Below are 18,338 nucleotides of genomic sequence, written 5' to 3' on the forward strand. Positions count from 1 at the left end.
CCAAAAGTGGGAGTAACACATGATGTTTGTGGGCACGAGCCTATACAAGCTGATATAGTCAAGACGTATTCGTTCACTCTAGAGATTGCTGTTTAACATAGAGTGCACATGTTTCTGTGTCCAAAAGTTCCTTACTCATTGTGTATGTAAACTTGATTGTTTTTTCCACTGGAAAAGCTTAAATTAATTGCAGATAAAAACCGATGCGTTGACATTTTTGTTGACTTGGTTAAATCTGGTCAGAAACTTATTAATGGGGAGAAACAAGAGGAAAAGGAGTATACACCTATTACGGCAAATCAAACGAGTATGCTGTTCGATATATACACAACAAAAAGCGATGATGTAAAGTTTGTTACTGATGTGGGCTGTACGAAAATCGGATCTGTTACAGTCCCTTTTTCTGGGCATGGAACGGACAGAGTTGTCACCGCTCGAATGATTTTTGGGGGAACAAAAATAAAAGCTGAATTTGAAGAAAAGTCAACTGGTTCAATCACCAGCTCTTACTTTGATTTTGTGTTGTAACGATTGTACAACTGTTCCAACTGTTCCAACGGTATATGAAATATAAAGTTTAATCAGATTTCCTGAAGTGGAATGTTGTGTTTGGGTAAACAAACGAAGTGAAACGCATATAATTTCAGTGGCTACTTTATTATCATTCAACGATAGAAGCGATCAATGCCTAACAACTAACTAACCAGATCAGAGGTCAACATGCAGTTATGAAGAACATGGGGCGGAGCGTTGCTACGCTTCATTTACAAGAAGGCGTGGCGTAGCGGCATTATCTAAATACACAACAATTCTCCCCTTTTTAATTTCATTGATCATACATATAAATAAAAATGAACATACATACAAATCCGTTTACATGTAAATATCAATGAACACAATTCTAACCATTAGAATAATAAATAAATAAAACTTTTCCATTTCAAGTTCATGACCTCTCTAAACTAAGCATGACCTTTTATTCATTATAGCATGCAACCAAAGAACATTAGTGAGCGTCCGAATTCGACACAGGTTGTAAAAACAACTGATGACCTGTCTTTCTCTCCTGCCAACTAAAGTTAATGTCTGTATGCCACTATAAAACGTAACTGGCTTAACATTATACCATCAGTGTCATTAGTACTGCAGGCGTTCGGGCGGTCTTCTATTGCGTAAGTGATAGCGTCTTTCTGGCAATCGTAAATCCGTATCATTACAACGATTATCCCGGGACTCATTTATTTCCATCGAATTCGGTGCCGGCTGAAGTTCACTGACATTTGTGTTCGCGGCATTTAAAGTAGTTTCTAGGGGTGTGAAAACAGGTACATTTATACCATAATACTTCTGCATTTCCGACGCGCGAAGCTGATCAACATGGCGTTTCCATGTCATATTATTCCCGATATCTACTTTGTATAATAGTGGACCATCTCGAGAAACTATTGACCCAGGGATCCATTTTTCCCTTGAAGTAGGTCTGAAATCTCGCGCTTAGACACGTTGGCCTAATTCGAATTCGCGAACTTGTCTATTGTCAGCCATTGACAATTGCATTTGACCATTAGTGACTCGTGACTGTGTGTCGGGTATCATCAAATCAAGTTAACTGCGCAAATTCCGACCGAAAAACAGTTTTGCAGGAGTTTCCCCCGTCGTACAATGTGGCGTATTACGATATGCCAACAAGACAGAGTTTATCTTCAAATTGAAATCGGTGTTTTCATGCATTAAAGCGCGCATTGCAGATTTGAAAGAGCCATTGAACCTTTCCACAAGACCATTTGTGGACGGTTTTGCTACCGCAGTGCTTATATGACATATCCCGTTTCTCTTCATAAACAGAGAAAATTCTTCAGATGTAAATTGACAACCATTGTCTGATACTAATTGCTTGGGCAAGCCGTATCTTGCGAATATTGTACGTAATTCTTCATTTGTTCTTTCAGAAGTTATCGATTTCATTTCGATGACTTCTGGCCATTTCGAATGAGCATCTACGATAACTAAAAACATGCGTCCAAGAAATGGACCTATGAAATCTACATGTATTCGCTCCCAACTTGACGTAGGCCATTCCCACGGGTGTAACTGTACTTTCGCGGGCGATTTCTGTTGCATCTGACACGGTTCGCATCTTTTAACCATGTGTTCGATGTCAGTGTCAATGCCAGGCCACCAGACGTAACTACGCGCTAGTGCCTTCATTTTAACGATACCTGGATGGCTGATGTGCAATAAATCAAGCACACGTTTGCGCATCTTAATGGGAATTATCACCCTAATGCCCCACATTAAGCATCCGTGGTGAATCGTCAATTCATTTCGTCGCGCGTAATAGCCTTTCAAAAGAGGGTCATTATCATTGGTATTCCAACCTTGTTGTACTTGCCTAAATACACGTGACATAACGCGCTCCCGCCTAGTTTCACGGCTGATTTCCGCGCTCGTGACCGGAATTTGTTCTAACTGAGAAGTGTAGAACACATCTTCGACTGAAATTTCTTTACCCTTTTCCTTTGACGGCGCGGGTAAACGCGACAATCCGTCCACATTAGTATGCGTTTTAGTACTTTTGTACTGTATATCGTAATCGAATCCAGAGAGAAATATAGCATATCTCTGAACGCGTGCGGCAGTCGTTGCCGGAATGCTTTTGCTCGGGCTGAATATTGAAGTGAGGGGTTGGCAATCAGTAACCAATGTGAACTTTCTACCATAGAGATATGGGTAATACTTTTGTACTGCCCAATAAATTGCCAATGCTTCCCTATCGATTTGAGCATATTTCATTTCAGTTTTGGTAAGTGACCTTGATGCGAACGCGATCGGCTTTTCTGAGCCATCTGGCATAACGTGTGACAATATACCGGAAATACCGAACGGTGAGGCATCCGACGCGAGCCTAACCGGAAGTTCCGGGTTGTAGTGTGTTAGAACAGGTTCCGTAATTAGAAGTGTTTTCGACTTTTCGAACGCGCTCTGGCATTATTTTGACCAGACGAATTTTCGATTTTTCTCGAGCAACGCGTTCATGGGCTTTGTTACGGTCGCGAGATCTGGCAGAAAACGATGGTAATAATTGAGTACCCCGAGATATGCCCTAAGTGATGTAACATCACATGGAGGTGGTGTATTCAATATCACTTTCACCAGTAATCACCATATCATCCAGCATGCACTGCATCCCAGGGATTCCTTGAAGAATTTGGTCCATTGTGCGTTGCCATATAGCTGGAGCAGAAGAAACCCCATATAGCATCCGGTTGAAACGGTACAATCCTCTGTGGGTGTTGATCGTTAGCAACTCCTTGGTTTCGTCCTCGCATTCTAGTTGTAGGTACGCTTGTCTTATATCAAGCTTGCTGTATTTTCGACCATTTGACAGATTGGCGAAAATGTCCTCGATTCTTGGGAGAGGATATCTATCAACCTTGATTGATTGATTTACGGTAACCTTAAAATCACCGCATATTCTCACATCGCCGTTTCCTTTTACGACAGGAACGATCGGTGTCGCCCATTCACTGGTGTCCACTTTCGAGATGATTCCTTGACTCTCGAGACTGTCCAGTTCTTTCTCTATTTTTGGCTTAATAGAGTACGTACCGGCCTAGCCTTTATGAATTTAGGCTGAGCATTTTTATTTCGGGTGAGCCTTGCCTTAATGCCCTTCACCTGTCCTATACCGTCACTTAACACGTCTTTATGTTTGTCAAGTATATAATTTAGACGTACCTTCAGGCCTTCCGTTGTCACAGAGTTCATGTTAAAAAGTGTGTCCCAGTCCAGTCTGATGTGACTCAGCCAGTCCCTTCCGAACAGTGCAGGCCCATCACCTTTTACGACGCAAAGTCGCATTGTTCGCGATTGTCCATTATAACTGACATGCACCATAACTGTCCCTTGTTGCTCTATGACATCGCCTGAATATGTCTTCAGTATGGAAAAAGCAGGATCGAGCTTCATATTTCCGAATCGTTTTCGGAAATCCTTGTTTGATATGAGGGTAACTGCTGATCCTGTATCAAGCTCCATGGGTACCTCGACATCGTTAATCTTCGGCTTTACGAAAAAATTTCCCGTTGTCTCCTTTGTTCACAGTGTTGATCACGTAAACGTTTTCCTCCATACACTGCACCGACATAAGCTTCCTATATATAGCCTTTATATGTACCTTTGCTTTACAGTGATGACAAACTGCATCTTTCAGTCTGCATTTCTCGGAGGAGTGGTTAGTTTTTCCACAATGGATGCACTTGCTGCTCTCTTTGGCATGTTTGTGATGCTTCCATTTCTTGGGTTTTGTTGAATGTCCAACTCGATTGACAGGCACATCGGCGGCTGCCGATAACTGTAACTCGGCGGCGTCCTTATGTGCAGCTTCCATGGCAAGCGCTATTTCTATGGCATTTTGCAGTGTCAAATCAGCGATTGACAATAATCTTCGCTGTGTTCCCGCATCTTTAAGTCCACAAACGAACCTGTCCCTTAAAGAATCGTTCAAGTTCGATCCGAATTCACAGAATTCTGCCAACTTCCGAAGTGAAGTTACGTAACAACTCACACTTTCGCACGCTGCTTGTTTCCTCTTGTGAAACCGGAATCGTTGCGCGATTATTAACGGTTTCGGTCACAAATGAGTTTGTAAAAGCTGACAAAGTTCCTCATAAGATTTCTCGGACGGCTTTGCTGGTACGGTAAGGTTCCTTAACAACCCGTACGTCTTTTCACCGAGGAGTGTTAAAAGTCCTGCCACTTTTCGTTCATTATCGATGTCATTGACCATACAGTGCTGTTCAAGTCGTTCCTGGTAGGAAGTCCATGTTTCGACTTTGCTGTCATATGCGTTAATGTTCCCAATCAGTCCCGTTGCCATTTTGTGTTTATATCCAGAATTTCACGCACAATCTTATTAAACGGATAAAATTCTCGAAATATAATCCACACATTTTTTATCCTCGTCGCCAGTTTGTTGAGTTTGGGTAAACAAACGAAGTGAAACGCATATAATTTCAGTGGCTACTTTATTATCATTCAACGATAGAAGCGATCAATGCCTAACAACTAACTAACCAGATCAGAGGTCAACATGCAGTTATGAAGAACATGGGGCGGAGCGTTGCTACGCTTCATTTACAAGAAGGCGTGGCGTAGCGGCATTATCTAAATACACAACATGGAACATATTAACACTTTTTCTCAATATCAAGCACTATCGTATTTGGAACAAGACGAACGCTTCAAATTCACAGAACGCATGCAATAAAAAAACTCAGTCGTGTTTTAGTTGATATGGTATTAACTGTATGTGATGGATGCGATAAATCCAATACTTGAGAATACTAGAAGTCAAGCAATATTAATCCAAATCTATTGGGTTTTTTAACTGCCACCGTGATTTTTTCGTCTCATGAACTTGATTGTTTTTGCATGGCGACCATGATGTATTTAATATTATTAATTCGTTTCTTAGTTGTACATATGTTCGGCCGTATCACATGATTTAGATATGATTGAGCGTTTATATTATATAAGTAAAATTCTTTAATTTGGAGTGTACACTAAAAGGAAGATTAAAAAACTAATAATGTACACCATGTGATAAACTGGTCTACAACCCAAAGTAAATTTAAAAAATTAAAAGACAGGTTAGATAAAAAATCTACTTCGGAACGTTGTGGCCGACGGGTTTGGTATTGTGTATGTAAATCAATTAGTGACCTGATTTATTTACTATTGAGTGTGTCGGAAAAATTGGCCTTACCGATGTCGTCTGATGTCGTCGAGGTTGATAAAATACTAGGAAATGAAACTTTATATCGTTTTAAATTATGACATTCCAAATATCAAACATACTTATTCCCATAGCAGGATATACAATTAAACAATTAATAAGTTGTTATAACATTATATGCAATTGCCGATTAAGAGTAAACGAATTACTTCACTATGGGAAAACCAATTTCAAGTAAACTGGCTTCTTTCAATTTCAACTTACCTTTAATTGAAATGTAAAATCCACACTCCAGTAAAGTAATGAAGCCATGGTTTGCTACTATGATCCACGAAATGGTGGAATGCTCTACGCAGTAGCAATGGCTGTTGAAATAATGCGTTCAGACGACAGTTCCAATCAAGTGTACACTGCTCAGATAGTGGATTCAAATACTGTCAATGTGGAATGCATGCGAGTACAAGTTCACTGATTAGGATGCAGAGTAACGATTCAACCACTGCCGTAATGTTCTAATTGTAGACGATTGAAAAAAAAGTATTGAGGATTCAATGCGATATGTTAAAGCATTACCTGGTCGTAAATTCTAAAGCACTGTTTGCCAATTGATATAGAAAACGATTTGTAGAATGTTTAATATGAATATGTTTCGTTCTTTCGTTCAGCAACCTGTTAAGTTGACTAGTGCGTACTTAATATTCAAGGACGTTCACTTACCAAAGTAAATAAAAAACACGTGTGAATGCAAGACGCAGGCGTGATTTAAATATTTAAAATGTAGCATTTGGAAAAAAAAATTATAATGAATAAAATGCTAATATATGTTGAATATTTAAACTGATTACCTGTTATATATAATTGTATTTTGTACTTGTATTTGTTCTGCAACCTGTATGTGTAACTTGACAAATTGCACCCGTGTGTTAATATCGTGTTTGTTGTGAATAATTACATTGAAATAATTACATATAAGTGTGTGCTAATAGTTATTGAGTCATTTAAATTAGTAAAACCATGTGTTTGTTTACACGATTTGATAGAAGCGTTTAGCAATTTACCGGGCAGTATTTAAAGGTACAGAATATTTGTTAACATGTTCCCTTGTATTGAAGCTGTGGCTCTTGTTGACGTGAAGTTTTTTAATTTTTAACATACATCTTAACTTATAAAAACATTATTGTACTCATGAACAAAAATATAGATGTTCGTCTGTTATATATATTCTTGAGTATCACATACATTCACTATTAATGTACATACAAGTTATTTAAGTATATACAAACAATAATATCGATTTGAGATTTTACATCCATGGACTTATGTTTCATATTTTTTAGAAGTAATTGCAAAATTGTGTCATTTTTTATTATGTTGATCATTTATCTATTACAGAGGCAATTTGCTTTTCTAATTTAGGTTTCATTCTTTGAGCATTTTTGTAAATCTCTAAGTTTGCATGTTCGGCTCTTGATTTAAAACTGAATATGTTAGACATCATCAGAATAATTATATAGATTATAACTTCATTATAAGTGTTTCCTTTTTAAGTACCCAAAACAACACAATTTACATATAAATACATTTGTACTTGTTTGCTGTTCACACACAATGATAGCACCCGTCGTATGGTATATTCAGAATTACATTAAAATAAAACAAGTATGTTGCCTTTAAACATGCACAAAAGTGCAAAGCATTGAATCTATTAAGTAACATTTATACAAATATGAATTGTGGATAATATCCGCTGAAGAATCGTGTATTGAACATTTCTTTAATTATTATATATGTTCCCATATACTATCTTGTTAGGTTTATATTTTTGTCTAAGGTTTGTTGTAGATTATTTAAGTATGTACACACTGTTTTTGTTGTGTTTATCTTGTAAAGTAATTTGTTATTGTTGAAATTGACGAATGTAATTTCAGATAGTTGTTGCTTGTATTCTATTGGGATGTATTGAAATAGTGTGTAATATATTTAAGAAAATATGTTGTGTAATATATTTAAGAAAATCTGTTTTGTAGAATATTTAAGAAAATCCGTTGTGTAATATGTTTAAGAAAATCTGGTGTGTAAAATATTAAAGAAAATATGTTGTGTAACATATTTAAGAAAATCTGTTGTGTAATATATTCAATAAAATCTGTTGTGTAATATATTTAAGAAAATTTAATGTGAAATATATTTAAGAAAATATTTTGTGTAATTTATTTTTAAAAAATCTGTTTTAGGTGTTCCATAAAGAGTTTTCAAAGCGTTGAATGTATCATTGATTTTTTTTACCTAAGGTCATGTCTATATAATTCTAAGAACGTTATTCCTTTGTTTAAACTATTGAGGCAAAGAAAGTATTTTTAAGATTTTATATTGTTACTCCATATCATCGTTTTATTTACATTTCTATCTATATCATTTTGATTCAATTATGTTCAAAGAGGAAATAACGTGTCTGGGGATTTTTTTTAAAGTTTGAAACAATACGTTTTTTATTAAATGGACATTAAAACACAAGATTTCCACCATATTTATTGACTTCATTCTGATAGAAAGGTTAATATTTTAACCCAAGTGGCTTTATTTGCATGTTTTGGAGTAGTAATATCGATGACGTTGAGCCCTCCCTGTTCCATTTGTTAAACAAGTTGTGTTCATTTATTTTTTCAGGTCTACCATTCCTCGCAATTTGGAATATAGATTTATAAATTGTTTGTATTATATCATTATTAGGGATGATTTGTGTACATACTTGTTGGTAGGGCAAATGTTTTAACCACATGGCTTGTCCGAGAAGTGTTAAATTGCTGTGTTTCCACTGTTTTAAACATTCTTAAAGTCTTGCAATTTTTGTTCAAAAGGTTTGCCTGTTTCGATATTTTTACCATGTGTAAACAACAAAAACACGTGTTTTGGCTTCTTCAGAGGACCTAGAAACTTTTTGTATTTATAAAATTTAGTGTGTGTATTTTTAATGTACCAAAGCGCATTACGAATGATTTTTGCGCATTTTGTTTGAATCGAGACATTTCACTGACATCTTGAGTAGTATGTATCAGTGCTGAAAACGAATTGAGTGTCCCATCTGTAAAATAATCTGTATCATCTGCAAAAAGTGGTTGCTTTAGTTCTTGTTCTTTTATTTGTATTCCGTTGAAATCTGCGCTTGTTTCAATGACGTTGTTCAATATTTATATGCTTAAAATAACAAGTGTTGTTGACAATGGGCAGCCGTGTTTTACTCCTCTTTGAATAAACATCGCTTAAGTTCCAATATTAAATTGATTTAGGCTTTTGTACATGAAGTTATTATCTTAATTGTCTAATATTTGTTGATAAACTTCAAAAAACGTAGGTGAGATCAGGCATTACCATTTGCACATTCCATGCGGGAAAGCATATAATGAATAACTTCATGATAATTTTTTATGCATGATGTGTTTCATATGTTGATAAAGTTTAACGCCGTGTTGTATGGACTTTTATATTATGTTAAAATAACATTCCATTCACATTCTGTATTTATGAGTGTTACCATAAGTCGCACGTCTTTAAACATATTTGAAGCGTGTCGTTAATATGGAAAGTGGTTCCTGTTTGTATATGTATCGAACATGCCTACAATTCGAATTCTTTTATACTGGTATTTTACAAAGGTTCCAACTTTATGGTGATTGCAACGATTAATTCTAATCAACTCGACAATTACGTGATGTCTTCCATTATTGACAACACCAGACACAATTTCAGATTAGCGCAATGCAGAAATTAACACAATATCGATATGTCGTTGTTGCAGTTTTACATCCATCTCGACTTATTTCATGTTCACATGATGCTACCATGACGTTCATGCTTGGTTGGCGATCATATTTCAACATTAATGCAATATTTTTAAAGAGGTAAATAAATTGGTAAGGTCGTGGAGGTAGTTTGATGCCTTGCATTAACACTCTTGCCTTGAATTGCATTTGCACAATAGACGTGCATATCGTGATCTCCTTACGAAAAGCTGGGAGAACGTTCGGCAGCATCTTACACGTGCTGGTACCAATGCATGTTTTCAAGGGACCCCTTATGTACACACAACCTCCGCGCAGAGATTTGACTTAAACCAGCAAAGCTGGATCAAATCCCGGCCTTCATTACCGACCACGTGATGATAGCCAAGTCACGTGGTATAATAATTTTCCGTTGGTATTTTTACTTTTGTAAATTTTGGTAATTTATTTGTTACACTTGAACCTAAACATTAACACTATTTTCAAAAATCTAAAAGAAAATTAAAGAACTTTTCATGATAAAATACTTAAACAACAACAAGATCAATCCTACCAAATCTGTTATTCTTGTGATGGCAGAGATTGTACGTGAGAGAAGGGAACGACAGCTCTGCGTGGAGATTGATGGGCACATTCTTAACGCATGTGAAGGTGCGGTTATCCGAACATAATTTGTTTGTTTGTCATTGGTGAATGAGGCTCCTGTTAGAGGTTGATGCCAGTGCAAAGACCAATTTGCTCGATATATCTGCTGTGAACAGTCAAATGCATACAAATATCATTTTAACATGCTTGTTTCATATAGGATTATACATGTGTGTGTGTGTTGTAATATTGTAATAATTGATCTTTATACAATGGTCTGATTTGTTTAACCATTTTTGCTATTACGTAAATACATTATATATGTGTTAAAATTCATTTGGAATAAAATAAAATATGCAAATAAAGGGAGACCACTGATATTTAATGTATAGTAAAAGCTAAAATCAAATCTGTATTTTGTTTTTGTGTGCGCGTTTTTTGTGGGATAATGGCATCCCATGTTCTATACTAAATCTTAAAAAAAACACCTGGTTACCTAATCACAACAAACCTGCTTTGTGAAAGTCGTACAATTTCTGTGTTAAATTTCCGCAAAAGATACGATAATCTCCATAGGTTCTAATTGGGTACAGTGAATGTTAATCTATAACATTACCGCAATCGTGTGTATTAAGAAGTTTAAGTTTCTAGATCTCTCAGTCTACTTCTAAACAAAAGTGTCACTTTTCAGTTGTTCAGTTTTCAGTTTCTCTGGTTCATGTTTAATTTGGACCATATTGTTTTATCATTAGAGCCGCGTCATGCAAAAACAGGTCTTATGACATATGCGGCAAGCGTAGCTGCAAATCAACATGCGCATATGATATATAAGCACGCAAGGTTTCGTGGTCTCATTAGCTGACAGGGTAGCTTCTCATCACACTGCGAGTTTATCTGGAGCTGCGCCAACCGCATATGACATAAGATCCATTTTCGCATGACGAAGTAATACTTGCTAGGCTCAGTTAATCTTAAATTGTTCGATATAGTCAGAATGTGATAATTTGTTATAACCTTACCAGGCAATGTCAAACTCATTTTAGAAGCATGTGCACAAACACAATAATTATAAACACATGTCATAGAACTCTAGGAAACAAAATATTTCTATGTAGAGCGCTTTTGCTTATTTATAACAGGTCAAGTGTCAATATATCACTTGGTCTAATGAAACATGTTAACTTTTTCAGTTGAAATTCTTATTATGAGCTATTCAGGAGCTATGTCAAGACCAATATGTTTGTTAGTTTGAAACTGTGTAATTATGTGAATAGCTGTAATAAATATTATTTTTGAACCTAGTTTATATTCTGCATTGTTCATTAATAATACATATTTAGAAATGATAAATCTCTATATTTTTATCGCATGTCATACCCTGTTTCCAATGTAATATAACCATTACATGTACTTTTATCCCGGGGGGTAACTTCCCAAATTTTAGGGTAGGGGTGTCCCGCTGAGACTTCCGAAATGTGACCCATTTTTATACCGGAACTCTGATAAAGTAGACCCAGTTTGATACAAGATTTTTCAAAAAGCAGATCCATTTGTATACGATATCATTGAGAAAGTGGACCAATTTCAATACAAAAATTTTGATAAACTGGACCCATTTCAGTACTAGAATTTGATAAAGTGGACAAATTTCAATCAACAGATAAAAACAGTCAACTTACTGCATCTTTCTCGCTACTGATTGATACCTATTTATATAAAAGACTGACATTCATCATACCCATTTTGATACTGGTACTTTCAAATCTATATGCATTTATATACAAGCAAATTTCTGATATCAACACCCATATCTATACTTCGATGCTCAAAACCATACCCATATCTATAATTTTATTCGAAAAACAACCCCAAAAATCGGCACACCCCTATATACCTGTATATAGGAAGTTACCCTCCCCCCCCCCCCCCCCCCCCCGGGATTTGTATCTTACACATGTGTAATATATTTTTTAAGCTTTTTCATTAGCTTATTTTCGTTCGATTGACCAATCGCATTTTGTTATTTTGCTGAAATGACGTTGCAACGTCTAATGACGTCACGAAATGTAAGCAACATTCGGGATTTATCATTATGTTTGCGTCAATATTTATTTAATTAGCTCATTTCAAAGCATTTGATAAAATAGATCTTACACTCGTTGTCATTTCATACCATATTATATTAAACTCGTCAAGGAATTTCATAAGTAAGATCGCCAAAAGCTCGCTTACTAACAAAATTTCTCAACTCGTTTAATAAAATATGGTATGATATGACAACTCATGCCATATCTTATATATCTCAACCGTGTTGCAAAACTTCTTGATTGTATCTGTCGATATGTCAAACATGTTTTTATTTAAAATTTGAAAAAGCGAAATCTCGTCAGAACATTTTTTGCAAACGTTGACAAACAATTGAAAACACGAGAAGAATCGCTCTTGGTCGATTCAATCTTTTAGTGTTTTATTGTTTATTGTACATTGTAATTGACCAGGTCAGATCATATTTCGATTACATGACAATGGTCTATTTTCGTACAAGTCCCTTCTGTTTAAACTGGATACGCCTATTCAGATGGACCACACAACTTTTGCTCTTTATTTCCCGGTATTTGTGCAAATGTTGCCATTTAAGCGCGTTCATCGTGTACCTTTGTTAATTGTAACTTATTTACGTTAAATAAACAGCTACAACAGTAATGATTGATGTTAAAAGCATAAACCTTGAAAATCCATTGCGTTTACATTGAACAACTCGTCAATCATGGTAGGCACGTTATTGCTTCATGTATAAGTTGTGTTAATTAAAAAGAGTTTAAGCAAATATAAACTTGAAACAATGTACTTAATTTCCTGTTCAAATGTTACCAATTAAAACCAGTAAGTTTATCATACATGTAACAGACACTAACACACACCTCAAAACAGGTGTTGCTTATTAATACGGATGCAGTGTAAATACTTCAATATATTTTTTCACCAAAACCATTTCATATTACAGGCAAATATAACCATAATGCTTTGATCGACTACGGGCTCAATTTCGTATTCATGTTACTTTATATAAACACCCTATATAAAAACACCAATTATTGAGTGTGTATTTTATCTTTTATAAAATACTTCGTCCGTGAAATAGGTTTTGATTTCATCAATTATAATTTTGCGATGACGTACAGTGACGTAACATGATTTCAATTGTAACGATGCTGCAACAAACATAGAATGTTCTCATGGACGTCATTTTCTATAACTAATCTCGATTTGTAGAACAATGTTCATTATTTATTTTCATTGAGCTTTTAAAATCTTTGTTTTGTTTCCGTCAGCCACGAACTTAAAGTGTATCATAGCATATAGATACTGCCAAAACGTATTCAATAGGAATACAAAATTTGTGGGTGCTTAGATATTCCGCGTGAGTGGTGAGATGTGCCGCGTTAAGGCAGGGATATGCCGCTTGATTGTTGAGATGTGCCACGTGAGAGCTTAGATATGCCGCGTGAGGGCTGAGATATGCCTCATGATTGTTGAGATGTGCCACGTGAGAGCTTAGATATGCCGCATGAGGGTTTAGATATGCCGCTTGATTGTTGAGATGTGCCACGTGAGAGCTTAGATATGCCGAGTGAGTGCTTAAATATGAGATACTAGTATGCCATTTTAGAAATCACCGTTTTTTTCAAAATATAAGGCAGAATTATTTCACGATAATCCAACGCAAAACTTGAAACAAGCATGCTTTGCAACACACGTTTGACTGCTGTGAAAGGCATGTTGAGACAAAGTAAATACAATTTAATTGAGATAGATAGCAATGATTAGCAATAAAAACCGATGGTTAATGTATCGCTTTTCCACACTCGCTTCAATTTGATTTGACAATGCAATTCGCTATTGATTTATTAGATTATCATTTATATTTAATTATAAGATATTGTGCACAGTGTGACTACAAAACTTCCTTACGGTCATCACGTCAGCGAAATGATTTATTAGACTATCATTTATATTTTATCGTTAGAAATTATGCACAGTGTGGGATAAATAGGGAAAAATAACGGCTGTATGCCCGACGGCAAGACGGACAATCTGAAACCAATCCCCCTCCAATCCCCCATTCCCAAATTGCGACTTTATTGTGTGAGGGATGTGAACTACACCGATCATGTTTAACGTGAAATCGGCATACATCTAAACAAGCGCACAACACAACGTTTTGCGCAAACACCTTTTATTATTGAGCAAAGTGTTAATAGATTCACATATTCTAATTTGAATTTTCAATACTTGACATATGAAAGCTATACAGAGTTTACTGCATACTAATTGGGGCCCTTAAACAAATCTCAGCACAAAAAGGTATGTATATGAAATAAGCTTGTGCAATTAAAAAATACTAGAATAATAGTAGGACAATTAAATTTACAATGGCTAAAATGAACGACGATACTGATCAGTTTCAAGCATTTCTTAGAAATCGCTTGCTATGATAATTTGTTACAAATTGTAAGTAAATGGTGGTCTCAAAATGTATAGTGTGTACTCAGTATCCATATAGTTTAGACATGTTTTTCAGCAGTACGCAAGAACCTGCTTGGAATCATGAACAAAGCAACCAGCAAAGTTATTCAGGCAGGAAAAGCAAATAAAATTATGGTGATAACTTGTTAACTATTTCGCGAACCCAAATAGTTGGTGTCTATGTATATTTTGGTGTCCCAGATCCCGTGAAATCATTAACAAATTTTAAATAGCAAAGCAAACAGCACAGTTATTCCTGCACTAACATGAAATCACATTCAAATGAAATCTTAAAACTAGTGCGTCAACAAAACAGTTGATTTCAATGTATGTTTGGTGTCCAATATTACGTATAACTAAATTAAACCATTAGTTTAAAAAGTTACATTATTGTAAATATTGCACATTTCAAATGCAATTTTGCTGTCTAAAATTGACGAAGGCTAAAGGAAACTTTAAATGTTCCAAATGCCGTCTATGATGATGCCTTCTGGATGTGCTATAATAGCACCAGCTAAATTTTGCTGCTCGATACCATTTACACGATCCATCTCCCTGTCTGCTTCAACCGCGATCCCCACCATATCTGCGTTATTGTTTAGCTCCCTTATCCTGGCTAAATTCAAATTTACCTTCCTGTCCGAAAGAGCAAATATGAGTTTATCCCAGAACAATTTGTCTTCTGCTTTTGCATAAGTGAATGTCTGTAGACATCTCCTCATGTCTGCATCTATCAAACGCTTGTCAAGCTCTTCTTTCAAAATTATGATTAAATGGCGTTTCTTTTCCATTATACTCTGATTAAAAGCAGCTTTGAATTCGAATTTGCACCAATAGGATCGCAGAAAATTGTTCGTAAGTATCAATACCGTGTGGTTACTTTCGTCCACTTTCGCATTTATGTTATCCACAATGCAGCCGCCCACTGGAAAATCACGATGGTGTATGCACAGCTTAAATCCTGGTCCGCCATTTTCAGCAGGCATCTCCAAGCGCGGTAGCAACGTGCCAAACACCCACTGCCCGTCGTCTTCGCTGTAAGCGATAAAAGCGTCATATAGTTTGTCCTCTCCTTTTACAATCCTCCGGCAAGGAAGCCTTATATGAAGTCGAGTAAAAGCCAAAATCACCAGTTCCTTTCTGTATTTGATAACCAAACCTGTGACAACTATTACGATTACCACACACACTGATAAAGCTATGACGGGTCCTTTAACTAAGATAAACTCCGTTGCCTCGCAAAAGTTGTTTTCCAAACTGGAAACTATTATATTTCTATACTGTTCTGGTGTTGCACAAGCCATGCTGCTAAGGTAACCGTACCTTCGAAGCAACTCATTAGACGCATTTTTCGAAAAATTCACAAAAGCAGAAAGCTTACAGTCACAATGAAGGGGATTGTTTCGGATGTCAACATAAACGCTGCTAGAATGGATCCGCAGTGTCTGAAGGTCATCCGGCGTGATGGTTGTTATATTGTTATGACGAAGATCAAGGACACCGACGGTATCATTGGAAAGACCGTTTTCGGCGAGCGATGAAAAGTATTTGATTCGATTGTGAGACATGTCCACGAACTGCATTCTGGGAAAGTATCGACGCCATTCTAAAATCATCGGTGACAGATGATTGAGCCGGGAATGCGACATATTGTAATACTTAAGGGCAGGATAACTAGCCCTTTCCGACATAAAATGAGAATGATGTTTAGCCATTGATGAAGAATAACTTTCGTCAATGTATTGCAGATATTTAAAGTTGCATCGACTGGATATATTCCCATGCTCTTGCCCCAATGCAACATAGCGTTCGTTCAGTTTCATATATTCATTTAATCTGGTTTCATTATTTTCACCCGTTTTTAATTCTCGTGCACTGTTGTTCAAAAGGAATGGCGGAGAATATCCGTAGTTTGCATTAGTCTGATGAAAAATCGTTTGTTTGTTTGATTTATGAATTGCTTTAAATACTTGGCGAACATTTCTCTTAACCAACTTTTCCAATTGTTTCCCACCACAGAAATAGTCGTTACTCATCTTTTTAAAATTACTCATCACATGTATAAACTCTTGGTTGTCGTTATGCATAGTAACATTCACTAATTCCAGCACTTTAAGGGAATCTTGCACGTAATGGGTTGTGTTGTATTCCTTTAGAAAGTCAAACAATATGCAATTACTTACGCTCATTTTCCACAGATGCTTTGCCCTCGCGGGCCAAGGTAATGATACACTCCCGTTTTTATCACAGCGGATGTCCACTGACACAGATATTTCTTTATAAGGCACTGTCTGATTGGTTATTTCCCTCAGCAACATTTCATTGCTCTCTATCCACGTGCGGTATTCCTGGAGTGACCAATGGTCTTCGTCAACTACATCGCACGTCAAATGAAACGCCATCTTTGTTGTGAAATTTGATCCAGACATACTTCGAAATTGAAGACAGCAAAATGTTTGCCACTCTTTCGGTAAGGTATTGAAGATGTCTACAAGGTCGTTTTGGCTAACGCAAATCTGTGCGGTACAATGGGCTAGCATTAAAAGCAAGCATGACAGTTTTAATTCCCAAAGAAGTTTTCTCGTCATTTTATCCTTGATTAGTTAGTGTCACGGATGCAGTGATTTTGTCGGAACAATTGTATGATAACATAACATTCAGTTTTATATCTCCTGAAGACAAAATAACCTTATTTTCTTCTGTCGTATTTATAGTTGGTGTTTTTTGTTTTAAATACGTCATATGACTTCTTACGTTCATTTGCAAATGAGAATCTAATACATATGTTCAGCAAACAATTAGTCCGATTTATATGATGTAGACGCCTATGATTTGTCGAGGGCTTAACTGTGAGCATCGTTTTTGATGATAAATAAGAAAACAAAATTCCCTCTGGCTTTAAATAAAACAAACGTGACAGATTGTCAAACTGACATATTATTTTATATTATTAATTGTTTTAAATACAGTCAAACTGAATTGTATGTAAGAAAAAATATGATGAAGCTACATATGTATTAATGTGTCGCCTCGTCAGCGTAAAATTCTCAAACCATATTGGTTGTAACCTTAATCATCGCTATAAAACAAGAAACTCATTTCAAAAATCGATCATATAACTACTTACAAGACTTGTAATTATACGTCGTTAATTTTTTACGAAGCATCTTATGCATCGATCAAACTTGATCGTTTTGTACTCAAAACAATGATGTTCTATTGTTTTAATCATAATATGAAGCAATGTCAGTTATGTGTAATCATAAAGCAAGCTTAAATACCGTTTTCTGATAAATTGTGTTTAATCCATTTGTTCTGTTCGGGATCAGAATTTTAAAACGAAAATATTTAACAATTAAAAAGATTCTGCACCGGCAAGTGACAGACGGAAAAAGAAACACAAAACAAATCTAGCTATCGCCGGAAAAATACCAAAAATGATAGATCGTTAATAATAATAATAAACAAAAACACGCTTTTGGCTTGCGTTGATGATAAGTTGATATATTATTGTGAAGAAAATATATCTTGTAAGCAACTTTTAATTACTTTTTTAATCGCAGTCAAACAATACGTATTTCTCATTGATTTAATTAATTCAAATAAATGAATTGTGTGATGGTTAGGTCTTGATGTGTGATAAGTAAGGTTAATTGGTGATCAAATATGATTGGGGCTGGGTACAATTTCGATGTTAGGGGATACTCGTT

General features: G+C 35.9%; 2 protein-coding genes across 2 annotated transcripts; both read right to left on the reverse strand.

Moving 5' to 3' along the window:
- Positions 1 to 3,118: 3,118 nt before the first annotated feature.
- LOC127839602 (uncharacterized protein K02A2.6-like) lies at positions 3,119 to 3,861 on the reverse strand. Its single transcript, XM_052367991.1, has 2 exons — positions 3,739 to 3,861; positions 3,119 to 3,592 (listed from the first exon to the last, which is right to left on the reverse strand). The coding sequence occupies exons 1-2, from the start codon at positions 3,859 to 3,861 to the stop codon at positions 3,119 to 3,121; spliced, it is 597 nt and encodes a 198-aa protein (XP_052223951.1).
- Positions 3,862 to 14,446: 10,585 nt separating this feature from the next.
- Positions 14,447 to 17,030, reverse strand: LOC127839604 (toll-like receptor Tollo). The gene is made up of 2 exons (XM_052367992.1): positions 16,679 to 17,030; positions 14,447 to 16,234 (listed from the first exon to the last, which is right to left on the reverse strand). The coding sequence occupies exons 1-2, from the start codon at positions 17,028 to 17,030 to the stop codon at positions 15,084 to 15,086; spliced, it is 1,503 nt and encodes a 500-aa protein (XP_052223952.1). The 3' UTR covers positions 14,447 to 15,083.
- Between the last annotated feature and the right edge of the window lie 1,308 nt (positions 17,031 to 18,338).

The sequence above is a fragment of the Dreissena polymorpha genome, chromosome 7 (genome assembly GCF_020536995.1).
Source record: "Dreissena polymorpha isolate Duluth1 chromosome 7, UMN_Dpol_1.0, whole genome shotgun sequence".
NCBI classification, from domain to species: Eukaryota; Metazoa; Mollusca; class Bivalvia; order Myida; family Dreissenidae; genus Dreissena; species Dreissena polymorpha.

Excerpts from the sequence above, each read along its gene's own strand:
- LOC127839602 (XM_052367991.1), bottom strand. The coding sequence starts at position 3,861 with ATGCGACTTTGCGTCGTAAAAGGTGATGGGCCTGCACTGTTCGGAAGG. Across the intron at positions 3,593-3,738 it reads TGACAACGGAAGGCCTGAAG|CCAAAAATAGAGAAAGAACT; the intron begins GTACGTCTAAAT and ends TACTCTATTAAG.
- LOC127839604 (XM_052367992.1), bottom strand. The coding sequence starts at position 17,030 with ATGGCGTTTCATTTGACGTGCGATGTAGTTGACGAAGACCATTGGTCA. Across the intron at positions 16,235-16,678 it reads AGAGTTTATACATGTGATGA|AATGGCGTCGATACTTTCCC; the intron begins GTAATTTTAAAA and ends CGATGATTTTAG.